General features: G+C 45.0%; 1 protein-coding gene and 1 long non-coding RNA gene across 5 annotated transcripts; one reads left to right on the top strand and one right to left on the bottom strand.

Annotated features, from left to right (window-relative positions):
* Nucleotides 1-9,851: 9,851 nt before the first annotated feature.
* Nucleotides 9,852-13,611, bottom strand: LOC118381595 (beta-2-microglobulin-like). The gene is made up of 4 exons (XM_035768520.2): nt 13,205-13,611; nt 12,017-12,289; nt 10,750-10,785; nt 9,852-10,628 (listed from the first exon to the last, which is right to left on the bottom strand). Exons 1-3 carry the CDS (start codon nt 13,266-13,268, stop codon nt 10,772-10,774), a joined length of 351 nt encoding a protein of 116 aa, XP_035624413.2. The 5' UTR covers nt 13,269-13,611; the 3' UTR covers nt 9,852-10,628; nt 10,750-10,771.
* LOC127927718 (uncharacterized) lies at nt 10,792-12,209 on the top strand. Of its 4 annotated transcripts, none has more exons than XR_008128739.1 (5): nt 10,792-11,054; nt 11,134-11,176; nt 11,218-11,361; nt 11,602-11,712; nt 11,950-12,209. It is a non-coding gene; the product is annotated as an uncharacterized LOC127927718 (long non-coding RNA). The 4 variants fall into 4 exon arrangements; XR_008128740.1 differs by having other exon boundaries at nt 11,098-11,176; XR_008128742.1 differs by having other exon boundaries at nt 11,001-11,097.
* Nucleotides 13,612-14,401: the final 790 nt, after the last annotated feature.

Below are 14,401 nucleotides of genomic sequence, written 5' to 3'. Positions count from 1 at the left end.
TACCTCACCAGCTCACTCTCCATCCCTGTCCAGTCTACCTCACCATCTCACTCTCCATCCCTGTCCAGTCTACCTCACCAGCTCACTCTCCATCCCTGTCCAGTCTACCTCACCAGCTCACTCTCCATCCCTGTCCAGTCTACCTCACCATCTCACTCTCCATCCCTGTCCAGTCTACCTCACCAGCTCACTCTCCATCCCTGTCCAGTCTACCTCACCATCTCACTCTCCATCCCTGTCCAGTCTACCTCACCATCTCCCTCTCCATCCCTGTCCAGTCTACCTCACCATCTCACTCTCCATCCCTGTCCAGTCTACCTCACCAGCTCACTCTCCATCCCTGTCCAGTCTACCTCACCATCTCACTCCCTGTCCAGTCTACCTCACCCTCCCTGTCCATCCCTGTCCAGTCTACCTCACCAGCTCACTCTCCATCCCTGTCCAGTCTACCTCACCAGCTCACTCTCCATCCCTGTCCAGTCTACCTCACCATCTCCTCTCCATCCCTGTCCAGTCTACCTCACCAGCTCACTCTCCATCCCTGTCCAGTCTACCTCCAGCTCACTCTCCATCCCTGTCCAGTCTACCTCACCATCTCCCTCTCCATCCCTGTCCAGTCTACCTCACCATCTCCCTCTCCATCCCTGTCCAGTCTACCTCACCAGCTCACTCTCCATCCCTGTCCAGTCTACCTCACCATCTCCCTCTCCATCCCTGTCCAGTCTACCTCACCAGCTCACTCCATCCCTGTCCAGTCTACCTCACCAGCTCCATCCCTGTCCAGTCTACCTCACCATCTCCCTCTCCATCCCTGTCCAGTCTACCTCACCATCTCCCTCTCCATCCCTGTTCAGTCTACCTCACCAGCTCACTCTCCATCCCTGTCCAGTCTACCTCACCATCTCCCTCTCCATCCCTGTCCAGTCTACCTCACCAGCTCACTCTCCATCCCTGTCCAGTATATATATTGTCCAGTCTACCTCACCAGCTCACTCTCCATCCCTGTCCAGTCTACCTCACCAGCTCACTCTCCATCCCTGTCCAGTCTACCTCACCATCTCCCTCTCCATCCCTGTCCAGTCTACCTCACCAGCTCACTCTCCATCCCTGTCCAGTATATATATTGTCCAGTCTACCTCACCAGCTCACTCTCCATCCCTGTCCAGTCTACCTCACCAGCTCACTCTCTATCCCTGTCCAGTCTACCTCACCAGCTCACTCTCCATCCCTGTCCAGTCTACCTCACCAGCTCACTCTCCATCCCTGTCCAGTATATATATTGACCAGTCTACCTCACCAGCTCACTCTCCATCCCTGTCCAGTATATATATTGACCAGTCTACCTCACCAGCTCACTCTCCATCCCTGTCCAGTATATATATTGACCAGTCTACCTCACCAGCTCACTCTCCATCCCTGTCCAGTCTACCTCACCAGCTCACTCTCCATCCCTGTCCAGTCTACCTCACCAGCTCACTCTCCATCCCTGTCCAGTCTACCTCACCAGCTCACTCTCCATCCCTGTCCAGTCTACCTCACCATCTCCCTCTCCATCCCTGTCCAGTCTACCTCACCAGCTCACTCTCCATCCCTGTCCAGTCTACCTCACCAGCTCACTCTCCATCCCTGTCCAGTCTACCTCACCAGCTCACTCTCCATCCCTGTCCAGTCTACCTCACCATCTCACTCTCCATCCCTGTCCAGTATATATATGGACCAGTCTACTTCACCAGCTCACTCTCCATCCCTGTCCAGTATATATATTGACCAGTCTACCTCACCAGCTCACTCTCCATCCCTGTCCAGTCTACCTCACCATCTCACTCTCCATCCCTGTCCAGTCTACCTCACCATCTCACTCTCCATCCCTGTCCAGTATATATATTGACCAGTCTACCTCACCAGCTCACTCTCCATCCCTGTCCAGTATATATATTGACCAGTCTACCTCACCAGTTCACTCTCCATCCCTGTCCAGTCTACCTCACCATCTCACTCTCCATCCCTGTCCAGTATATATATTGACCAGTCTACCTCACCAGTTCACTCTCCATCCCTGTCCAGTCTACCTCACCAGTTCACTCTCCATCCCTGTCCAGTCTACCTCACCATCTCCCTCTCCATCCCTGTCCAGTCTACCTCACCAGCTCACTCTCCATCCCTGTCCAGTCTACCTCACCATCTCCCTCTCCATCCCTGTCCAGTCTACCTCACCAGCTCACTCTCCATCCCTGTCCAGTCTACCTCACCATCTCCCTCTCCATCCCTGTCCAGTCTACCTCACCAGCTCACTCTCCATCCCTGTCCAGTCTACCTCACCAGCTCACTCTCCATCCCTGTCCAGTCTACCTCACCATCTCACTCTCCATCCCTGTCCAGTCTACCTCACCAGCTCACTCTCCATCCCTGTCCAGTCTACCTCACCATCTCACTCTCCATCCCTGTCCAGTCTACCTCACCATCTCCCTCTCCATCCCTGTCCAGTCTACCTCACCAGCTCACTCTCCATCCCTGTCCAGTCTACCTCACCAGCTCACTCTCCATCCCTGTCCAGTCTACCTCACCATCTCACTCTCCATCCCTGTCCAGTCTACCTCACCATCTCCCTCTCCATCCCTGTCCAGTCTACCTCACCAGCTCACTCTCCATCCCTGTCCAGTCTACCTCACCAGCTCACTCTCCATCCCTGTCCAGTCTACCTCACCATCTCCCTCTCCATCCCTGTCCAGTCTACCTCACCAGCTCACTCTCCATCCCTGTCCAGTCTACCTCACCAGCTCACTCTCCATCCCTGTCCAGTCTACCTCACCATCTCCCTCTCCATCCCTGTCCAGTCTACCTCACCATCTCCCTCTCCATCCCTGTCCAGTCTACCTCACCAGCTCACTCTCCATCCCTGTCCAGTCTACCTCACCATCTCCCTCTCCATCCCTGTCCAGTCTACCTCACCAGCTCACTCTCCATCCCTGTCCAGTCTACCTCACCAGCTCACTCTCCATCCCTGTCCAGTCTACCTCACCATCTCCCTCTCCATCCCTGTCCAGTCTACCTCACCATCTCCCTCTCCATCCCTGTTCAGTCTACCTCACCAGCTCACTCTCCATCCCTGTCCAGTCTACCTCACCATCTCCCTCTCCATCCCTGTCCAGTCTACCTCACCAGCTCACTCTCCATCCCTGTCCAGTATATATATTGTCCAGTCTACCTCACCAGCTCACTCTCCATCCCTGTCCAGTCTACCTCACCAGCTCACTCTCCATCCCTGTCCAGTCTACCTCACCATCTCCCTCTCCATCCCTGTCCAGTCTACCTCACCAGCTCACTCTCCATCCCTGTCCAGTATATATATTGTCCAGTCTACCTCACCAGCTCACTCTCCATCCCTGTCCAGTCTACCTCACCAGCTCACTCTCTATCCCTGTCCAGTCTACCTCACCAGCTCACTCTCCATCCCTGTCCAGTCTACCTCACCAGCTCACTCTCCATCCCTGTCCAGTATATATATTGACCAGTCTACCTCACCAGCTCACTCTCCATCCCTGTCCAGTATATATATTGACCAGTCTACCTCACCAGCTCACTCTCCATCCCTGTCCAGTATATATATTGACCAGTCTACCTCACTAGCTCACTCTCCATCCCTGTCCAGTCTACCTCACCAGCTCACTCTCCATCCCTGTCCAGTCTACCTCACCAGCTCACTCTCCATCCCTGTCCAGTCTACCTCACCATCTCACTCTCCATCCCTGTCCAGTATATATATGGACCAGTCTACTTCACCAGCTCACTCTCCATCCCTGTCCAGTATATATATTGACCAGTCTACCTCACCAGCTCACTCTCCATCCCTGTCCAGTCTACCTCACCATCTCACTCTCCATCCCTGTCCAGTCTACCTCACCATCTCACTCTCCATCCCTGTCCAGTATATATATTGACCAGTCTACCTCACCAGCTCACTCTCCATCCCTGTCCAGTATATATATTGACCAGTCTACCTCACCAGTTCACTCTCCATCCCTGTCCAGTCTACCTCACCATCTCACTCTCCATCCCTGTCCAGTATATATATTGACCAGTCTACCTCACCAGTTCACTCTCCATCCCTGTCCAGTCTACCTCACCAGTCACTCTCCATCCCTGTCCAGTCTACCTCACCATCTCCCTCTCCATCCCTGTCCAGTCTACCTCACCAGCTCACTCTCCATCCCTGTCCAGTCTACCTCACCATCTCCCTCTCCATCCCTGTCCAGTCTACCTCACCAGCTCACTCTCCATCCCTGTCCAGTCTACCTCATCTCCCTGTCCAGTCTACCTCACCAGCTCACTCTCCATCCCTGTCCAGTCTACCTCACCATCTCACTCTCCATCCCTGTCCAGTCTACCTCACCAGCTCACTCTCCATCCCTGTCCAGTCTACCTCACCATCTCACTCTCCATCCCTGTCCAGTCTACCTCACCAGCTCACTCTCCATCCCTGTCCAGTCTACCTCACCATCTCACTCTCCATCCCTGTCCAGTCTACCTCACCAGCTCACTCTCCATCCCTGTCCAGTCTACCTCACCAGCTCACCCCTGTCCAGTCTACCTCACCAGCTCACTCTCCATCCCTGTCCAGTCTACCTCACCATCTCCCTCTCCATCCCTGTCCAGTCTACCTCACCAGCTCACTCTCCATCCCTGTCCAGTCTACCTCACCAGCTCACTCTCCATCCCTGTCCAGTCTACCTCACCATCTCCTCTCCATCCCTGTCCAGTCTACCTCACCATCTCACTCTCCATCCCTGTCCAGTCTACCTCACCAGCTCACTCTCCATCCCTGTCCAGTCTACCTCACCATCTCCCTCTCCATCCCTGTCCAGTCTACTCACCAGCTCCATCCCTGTCCAGTCTACCTCACCAGCTCACTCTCCATCCCTGTCCAGTCTACCTCACCATCTCACTCTCCATCCCTGTCCAGTCTACCTCACCATCTCCCTCTCCATCCCTGTCCAGTCTACCTCACCAGCTCACTCTCCATCCCTGTCCAGTCTACCTCACCATCTCCTCTCCATCCCTGTCCAGTCTACCTCACCAGCTCCTCTCCATCCCTGTCCAGTCTACCTCACCAGCTCACTCTCCATCCCTGTCCAGTCTACCTCACCAGCTCACTCTCCATCCCTGTCCAGTCTACCTCACCATCTCCCTCTCCATCCCTGTCCAGTCTACCTCACCAGCTCCTCCATCCCTGTCCAGTCTACCTCACCAGCTCACTCTCCATCCCTGTCCAGTCTACCTCACCAGCTCCTCTCCATCCCTGTCCAGTCTACCTCACCAGCTCACTCTCCATCCCTGTCCAGTCTACCTCACCAGCTCACTCTCCATCCCTGTCCAGTCTACCTCACCAGCTCACTCTCCATCCCTGTCCAGTCTACCTCACCAGCTCACTCTCCATCCCTGTCCAGTCTACCTCACCAGCTCACTCTCCATCCCTGTCCAGTCTACCTCACCATCTCTCCTCTCCATCCCTGTCCAGTCTACCTCACCAGCTCACTCTCCATCCCTGTCCAGTCTACCTCACCATCTCCCTCTCCATCCCTGTCCAGTCTACCTCACCAGCTCACTCTCCATCCCTGTCCAGTCTACCTCACCAGCTCATTGTCCAGTCTACCTCACCATCTCCTCTCCATCCCTGTCTCCCTCTCCATCCCTGTTCAGTCTACCAGCTCACTCTCCATCCCTGTCCAGTCTACCTCACCATCTCCCTCTCCATCCCTGTCCAGTCTACCTCACCAGCTCACTCTCCATCCCTGTCCAGTATATATATTGTCCTAGTCTATCCCTCACCAGCTCACTCTCCATCCCTGTCCAGTCTACCTCACCAGCTCACTCTCCATCCCTGTCCAGTCTACCTCACCAGCTCACTCTCCATCCCTGTCCAGTCTACCTCACCAGCTCACTCTCCATCCCTGTCCAGTCTACCTCACCAGCTCATCTCTCCATCCCTGTCCAGTATATATATTGACCAGTCTACCTCACCAGCTCACTCTCCATCCCTGTCCAGTATATATATTGACCAGTCTACCTCACCAGCTCACTCTCCATCCCTGTCCAGTATATATATTGACCAGTCTACCTCACTAGCTCACTCTCCATCCCTGTCCAGTCTACCTCACCAGCTCACTCTCCATCCCTGTCCAGTCTACCTCACCAGCTCACTCTCCATCCCTGTCCAGTATATATATTGACCAGTCTACCTCACTAGCTCACTCTCCATCCCTGCTTTGGACAATTAATAACATGCCTCTTGTACTTTGCCCTTTTCCTTTATGGTTGATATTAACGATGAAAGGAGATATTATCTGTCTCTCTCCTATCGTGTACTGTTGTTAAATACTGTGGAAAAATAAAAAAGAGGGAAAATAAGTACTTAAAAACTACAAATTACTATAGAATATAAGTACTTAAAAACAACCAATTACTATAGAAAATAAGTACTTAAAAACAACCAATTACTATAGAATAAAAGTACTTAAAAACCACCAATTACTATAGAATATAAGTACTTAAAAACAACCAATTACTATAGAATATAAGTACTTAAAAACAACCAATTACTATAGAATATAAGTACTTAAAAACAACCAATTACTATAGAATATAAGTACTTAAAAACAACCAATTACTATAGAATATAAGTACTTAAAAACAACCAATTACTATAGAATATAAGTACTTAAAAACAACCAATTACTATAGAATATAAGTACTTAAAAACAACCAATTACTATAGAATATAAGTACTTAAAAACAACCAATTACTATAGAATATAAGTACTTAAAAACAACCAATTACTATAGAATATAAGTACTTAAAAACAACCAATTACTATAGAATATAAGTACTTAAAAACAACCAATTACTATAGAATATAAGTACTTAAAAACAACCAATTACTATAGAATATAAGTACTTAAAAACAACCAATTACTATAGATAAATAATAAAGAAAAGGGTAAACCCAACACTGGACTGAACCCCCTAATTGTCAAAATAATAATAATGTACAACAATATAGAAGAGACATGACCAGAGGTTATGCAATATGGGTGTATATCTACTGCATGCTTCTTAGGGACCAAGGAGTTATTGCAATTTAAAACTATGAAAAATGTACGTTGCACTGTGTGATTATAGAGTACACAAACAAGAGTGTGCAATATAGAAGGGTAGTCAGTGGACATTCTGCACCTTGCTTGAAATCAGTTGGGTCACATGACCAAGGAGCTATTGACATTTGAAAGTTTGAAAAATTCATGTAAAATCATGTGCCATGAAAATGGACAAACTAAAGGGTGTTCGATATAGAAGAGTAGTCGGTGGACATTCTGAACCTTGTTTGAAATCATTAGGTCACATGACCAAGGAGATATTGAAATTCAAATGTAAAAAAAAGTTTGTACTTTGTTTACGCTCCCTAACTAACTAGGACTACAACATTTTGCTCACATTTCCACATGTTTATTAGCTTTGGAAAGCGAATTCATGTCAAAATCGTGAAAATAAGAACTGTGCAATGTTGTGCTGCAATTTTCTCCAACATCATGACACTTATTTGGAGTCTGTGGCTCAAGTGGTTTGAAAGTTATTGAGGTTTGAAAGCGCGAATATCTGTTGAATATCCAACTTGAGACTGTATTTACCTCTGTAAACTATTATGACCCCTCTATGGAAAGGGGAGACTCTCACAAACACGTTTTGCACCTATTACCCCTCCCCCCCCCATAGGTGTCATGACTCTTCAACACATACAAACGAATGGAAGTATGGAGGTAGTTTTGTGCCTACAAAAATAAGGGGTTAAATGATATATAGGTATAAAACAAACACTTCAAAAACCTTACGATTTATTTTTAGACTTTTTTTTTGCTATTTAAGAATGTTATTCAATGCATATACAGTGCCTTGCGAAAGTATTCGGCCCCCTTGAACTTTGCGACCTTTTGCCACATTTCAGGCTTCAAACATAAAGATATAAAACTGTATTTTTTTGTGAAGAATCAACAACAAGTGGGACACAATCATGAAGTGGAACGACATTTATTGGATATTTCAAACTGTTTTAACAAATCAAAAACTGAAAAATTGGGTGTGCAAAATTATTCAGCCCCCTTAAATTAATACTTTGTAGCGCCACCTTTTGCTGCGATTACAGCTGTAAGTCGCTTGGGGTATGTCTCTATCAGTTTTGCACATCGAGAGACTGAAATTTTTCCCATTCCTCCTTGCAAAACAGCTCGAGCTCAGTGAGCTACTTACATGCGTATATGGGCACTAATAGTAAACATCACATTCAATATTGTATCAAGTAATAATAGCTGCCTAATACTTTGTTTATTGTTTCCTTAAAACAATGTTAAGGAAATATCTAACTGTTTTCACGAAGGTCATGGGTGACAAAGACAATCCCTTCAATAATTATGACAAAGTGATAACTCTTAACCTCTTACATTTTGCGTTTATGAACCCCAGGAAGACGCAGAAAGCGATCACGGACAAAACAAGTTTTCATGATTTCTTTCCAAGGCTGAAAAAAATATAAAACTGCGACAAACAAAACAGACTTTCCAGCCGGTGTCTGAAGCAAGCAAAATATATATTCTTTGTGATATGTAGTGAAGCCGCACCCACTTCGATTAATGCGCCAATTGAAAATCGTACATCACAGTTGCTATGCAGGCTTCACCTCTCGATGTTTCTCTAGGTTGATCCAGGGTCGTCGCTAGTTAATACAGCCACAACGTCATAATTATGGCTAAACCCCACCCATTTCTTTGATTTTAAACCCAACCGTAACCACAGTTGCTATTAACTTTGTGCCTAACCTTAAATTTAGACCCAAAAGGTTACAGGGTTAGAAGAGAATCAGCTTTTGTGAAATGAACGTGAGAATTTACTTTTCATAGCAGGTTATGAGAATTTGGATAAGGTTTGGAAAAGGGTTTGCTGAAACGCGAAAGAAAAAAAAACATGAATTTGACAAAAGCTGTATCCCTTCTAGCCATGGCAGTCTGTTACAAAGTTGACAAAAGCTGTATCCCTTCTAGCCATGGCAGTCTGTTACAAAGTTGACGCAATCTTCCCTTTACCAGTTACAATGCTGGACATGCATTGCATTGAGACAAAGTATGGTAATAAAGTATAGTGTAGGTGTCACACCCTGACCATAGTTTGCTTTGTATGTTTCTATGTTTTGTTTGGTATGGGTGTGATCTGAGTGGGCATTCTGTTATATGTCTAGTTTGTCTATTTCTATGTTTGGCCTGATATGGTTCTCAATCAGAGGCAGGTGTTAGTCATTGTCTCTGATTGGGAACCATATTTAGGTAGCCTGGTTTGTGTTGGGTTTTGTGGGTGGTTGTCTCCTGTGTCAGTGTTTGTCCCACACGGGACTGTTTTGGGTTTTCACGGTTTTTGTAGTTTCATGTATGGTTTCATTATTAAAGAACCATGAATTATAACCACACTGCATTTTGGTCCTCCTCTCCTTCACCAGAAGAAAACTGTTACAGCATGATCTGAAATGTCAACATGGTATCATCACCCATTATAATGCTGTAGACTACAGCTCTGCACACATTGCCTACCTGCCGTGGCAATGTGAGTAGCTTATTACAAGCACATTACCGATTGAATGATTAATATAACTTATCAAAACGGACTTTTGAACATGACTGAGTCGATCACAACAAGTTCTTACAGTTATAAGACATTTAATCAAGAAATATCATAAAAAGTGCAATTTTTTGGTCACAATGATTTTGTATTTCTTTAACTTAAAAAATATTTAGTCAAATAGTTGTCCAATGTCAATAGTTTATAATTTATTTATTTAATCAAACTGAACAGAAAAGTGTTGTATAATACACTGAAAGACAGAACATATCTTTTTATTTTTTAAAGTAATGAAAATACAGTTCTCTACTTGGCAAAATGTGCCTGTAAAAAGACCCCATTTTGTTTTACTGTTGATAATTGGTCATGAATGTTGAAGGATAGACAGAAGATGAGATGTTATATTGATAAATGACTTCAAACCAAAATGAACGTTGTTGACATTTACAGGTCACACAAATGCATATCACATGGGCTTCCTCTGAAATAATTTGGGCTTTAAAAAATAAAATGCGGATCAAATATCATTCTTTACATTACACACTGTTGCTTATAGCTAAAACCACAGTCAAATAGTGCAAGTTATGGAGTTTGTTTATTTATTTCTATTATGAGAAAAAGTGTTCAAATCTAATGGTACCAATTTCAAGGAAATTAAAGTTTTTGTTTTTTAAATCTAAAAATAAAATACCTGATAAAAGCCTTTATTTTTTTGAAAGAAGTGACTTTGATTGAGAATGTTCATCAGAAGCTGTGCCATTTGTCAATTAAAAATATCTTGCCCCCCCAAAAAAAAAAAAATCTTAACAATTTTGTGTGTAAGTGTTTTAGTAATGATTGTCAATTCAAAACCCTTGAAACTGGCACCGTCGCACAAAGTGTTACCAGAAAACGAAAACAAAAACCCAAGTTTGTCATCTCAGCTCTAGTTCAAGGCTGGCACGGATTGGACAACCACAGATGGAAGGTCCGCCTGTTAAGAAAGAAGGGTAAAGATACGAGTTTTATTTCTGATTTAATCTAGTTAGCTACAGTTCATGTAATTAGATACAGGTTCAACAAATAAATCTAAATAAATGAATCTGAATACCTACCATTATGTCCTGCTCCAGATCCTTACATATCTGCCTCTGGAGAACACAACAACAACAGAGACAGCATTGTTATTGTTTTACAGACTTCCACAAACTACATGTCTACATTAAATCAGTCTCTTACTGTAACTAATGGCTCATCAACTGGTATCTAAATCAATGACCACATAATGAACCTAGCTCTCCAGGGCCCTGTCCAGAAAAAAAGCCATGTACTTCCTCCCTAGACACTTGTAGAGATGTGAGAGGATAGGCCAGCCAGGTGTACTCCTCTAACTACTAACTACATTAGTAACTCACCCCAGGTGTACTCATCTAACTACTAACTACACTAGTAACTCACCCCAGGTGTACTCCTCTAACTACACTAGTAACTCACCCCAGGTGTACTCCTCTAACTACTAACTACACTAGTAACTCACCCCAGGTGTACTCCTCTAACTACACTACACTAGTAACTCACCCCAGGTGTACTCCTCTAACTACACTAGTAACTCACCCCAGGTGTACTCCTCTAACTACACTAGTAACTCACCCCAGGTGTACTCCTCTAACTACACTAGTAACTCACCCCAGGTGTACTCCTCTAACTACACTAGTAACTCACCCCAGGTGTACTCCTTACACTAGTAACTCACAGGTGTACCACAGGTGTACTCCTTAACTACACTAGTAACTCAGGTGTACTCCTCTAACTATACTAGTAACTCACCCCAGGTGTACTACACTAGTAACTCACCCCAGGTGTACTCCTCTAACTACACTAGTAACTCAACCCAGGTGTACTCCTCTAACTACACTAGTAACTCACCCCAGGTGTAGTCCTCTGACTACACTAGTAACTCACCCCAGGTGTACTCCTCTAACTACACTAGTAACTCACCCCAGGTGTACTCCTCTAACTACACTAGTAACTCACCCCAGGTGTAGGTCTTCATATACTTCAGGTGGCGGATTCTGCAGGTGTACTCCTCTAACTACTCTCACCCCAGGTGTACTCCTCTACACTTGTAACTACACTAGTAACTCACCCCAGGTGTACTCCTCTAACTATACTACTACACTAGTAACTCACCCCAGGTGTACTCCTCTAACTACACTAGTAACTCACCCCAGGTGTACTCCTCTAACTACACTAGTAACTCACCCCAGGTGTAGGTCTTCACCTGGGTGTAGGTCTACACTAGTAACTCACCCCAGGTGTACTCCTCTAACTACACTAGTAACTCACCCCAGGTGTACTCCTCTAACTACACTAGTAACTCACCCCAGGTGTAGGTCTTCAGATTCTTCAGGTGACGGACTCTACAGGTGTACTCCTCTCCGCTGGCTGGTGTGAATCCAACACTCTTGGTGAGGTGGAACTGCCATCCCTGTTCGAAGGCCAGGTCTGTCTGCTTGGCGTCGGGGATCTCCACGCCGTTCTTCAGGAGCTGGATGCTGATGTCAGGGGGGTGGAAGCCACTCACGTGACAGATCAGGGTGTTCTTATCGCCAAAGTTGCCAGGGTTACGGCTGTACACCTGCACCTTGGGGTGAGCTGGTAGAAATGCGAAAAGAAACGCCATAGGGAGATTCATAGGTTTTCATTCGTTTTAAAAGTTTTATTATTCCATTTGTAGGTATCGGAATACATAAATATATTCCTTTACATTTCACACAGGTAGGTGTAACAGTATAACTTCAGACCGTCCCCTCGCCCATACCCGGGCGCGAACCAGGGACCCTCTGCACACATCAACAACAGTCAACCACGAAGCATCGTTACCCATCGCTCCACAAAAGCCGCGGCCTCACATCCGTTACATAGGCTATATATTTTAACAAAGTTATTTAAAAGTAAAGTACACTTAGGGACAAAGGTCTGTGAGTTATCAGACATGTATTATGGCTCGAGGCAAAACTGTCCGCTAAAGACAGCAGCCATTTCATTAAAAGTGAAAGTAAAATCTGGAGGGGATTACCAGTCATAACAACATGTGGCGTCATGTCAATGTCGCCCTATACCAGGTAGGCTATAATATAACCTATCCACTGAAACAATCACTTAACGTTATATTTTTGATCAGGTTAAAAACGTTACATTTGGTTTACATTACATGAACTTTACATTATGTAACATCACACTTCTCACAAAAATGTACAGGTATGCCAGCGAATAGTTGAGGAAAAATTGCAAAAATGGCAAAAGGTTCATGCAAATTATTTAGCTAGGGCTCGAAGTTGTGGTGTCCTTCCTCCCACATGACATGACAATGCAGGGTTTACAAGAAACAGTATTTAATAAACAAACCAAAAAAAAGCTACAGAAAAGTTATACGTTTGGTATTTAAATATCCTAGTAAAAAAACGTAAAACTAAAATATAAACAGCGTACAAACAAACTGATGGTAAGAACTCGATAAAGACGTGCATTTCCAAACGTTGCGTTGATTTTATAAAACAAGATACTTACATTCTTTGGCCTCCACAGCGCTGTAAATGAGGCCAAGTACAACGATTGACAGAATAGACTTCATATTTGGTGTAATTCGGAATTATTCGTCCTCAAATAAAATAGAGAATGGAAAGATCCGTCTGCCTGTACCTGGCTGTGGAAATAACCTAACTGAAAGTAATAGAAATAGACAGTCATATAAATGCTCTCCAGGACCGCCTCCTCTCTGTTTTTAAAAGCCAATCAAAAATGGTAGATTTCTGTTGTTAGGCTAAAGAAAGCCGCACAGGTTAAACAGTTTATTAGGGAGGACTATAGTCTGGAAATAACCTGAAATCCAGGTGAGTTACCATAATAGCAATTTCGATGTATGTCGTGAGATATTATTATTTGACCATGCTGGTCATTTATGAACATTTTAACATCTTGGCCATGTTCTGTTATAATCTCCACCCGGCACAGCCAGAAGAGGACTGGCCACCCCTCATAGCCTGGTTCCTCTCTAGGTTTCTTCCTAGGTTTTGGCCTTTCTCTGGAGTTTTTAGCCACCGTACTTCTACACCTGCATTGCTTGCTGTTTGGGGGTTTAGGCTGGGTTTCTGTACAGTACTTTAAGATATCAGCTGATGTAAGAAGGGCTTTATAAATACATTTGATTTGAAATTTGATTTCATAATGTCATTTCACCTAGGCATCCATTTTGAGAAAAAAAATAGAATAGAATAGTTGTTTGGCCTTTTCAATATTTTGTGTCTCCATTGATCTAATTGTATTTGTATTTATTTAACTTTTATTTAACTAGGCAAGTCAGTTAAGAACAAATTCTTATTTACAATGATGGCCTACCCCGGACGACGCTGGGTCAATTGTGCGCAGCCCTATGGGATGTGATACAGCCTCGAATCGAACCAGGGACTGTAGTGACGCCTCTTGCACTGAGATGCAGTGCATTAAGACTGCTGCGCCACTCGGGACCACAAATATATGAGTATGAGTAGAGTGAAAAGTTGCTAGAATGGTTACACAACATTACTTGTGTTGTGTAACCATAATACAATATTACAATGCATGTATCTCTTTAAAAATATGTTTATTTATATGCTATTTTCAGATTTTATTGAACAGAGGGAGGATGACCGTGTGGAAAGATAGTTTATATCAGGCAGCATTTGAACCCAGGCCGACACCGTAGACGTGCGGCATAGACCACCTTAG

The sequence above is a fragment of the Oncorhynchus keta genome, unplaced genomic scaffold, assembly GCF_023373465.1.
Source record: "Oncorhynchus keta strain PuntledgeMale-10-30-2019 unplaced genomic scaffold, Oket_V2 Un_scaffold_17573_pilon_pilon, whole genome shotgun sequence".
Lineage (NCBI taxonomy): Eukaryota > Metazoa > Chordata > Actinopteri > Salmoniformes > Salmonidae > Oncorhynchus > Oncorhynchus keta.
The sequence above is the reverse complement of the archived record's forward strand: the minus strand, read 5'-3'. Positions and strand labels throughout refer to the sequence as shown.

Coding starts and splice junctions, on each gene's coding strand:
- LOC118381595 (XM_035768520.2), bottom strand. CDS start 13,268: ATGAAGTCTATTCTGTCAATCGTTGTACTTGGCCTCATTTACAGCGCT. Junction 12,290..13,204: donor CGCTGTGGAGGCCAAAGAAT/GTAAGTATCTTG, acceptor CATTTCTACCAG/CTCACCCCAAGGTGCAGGTG.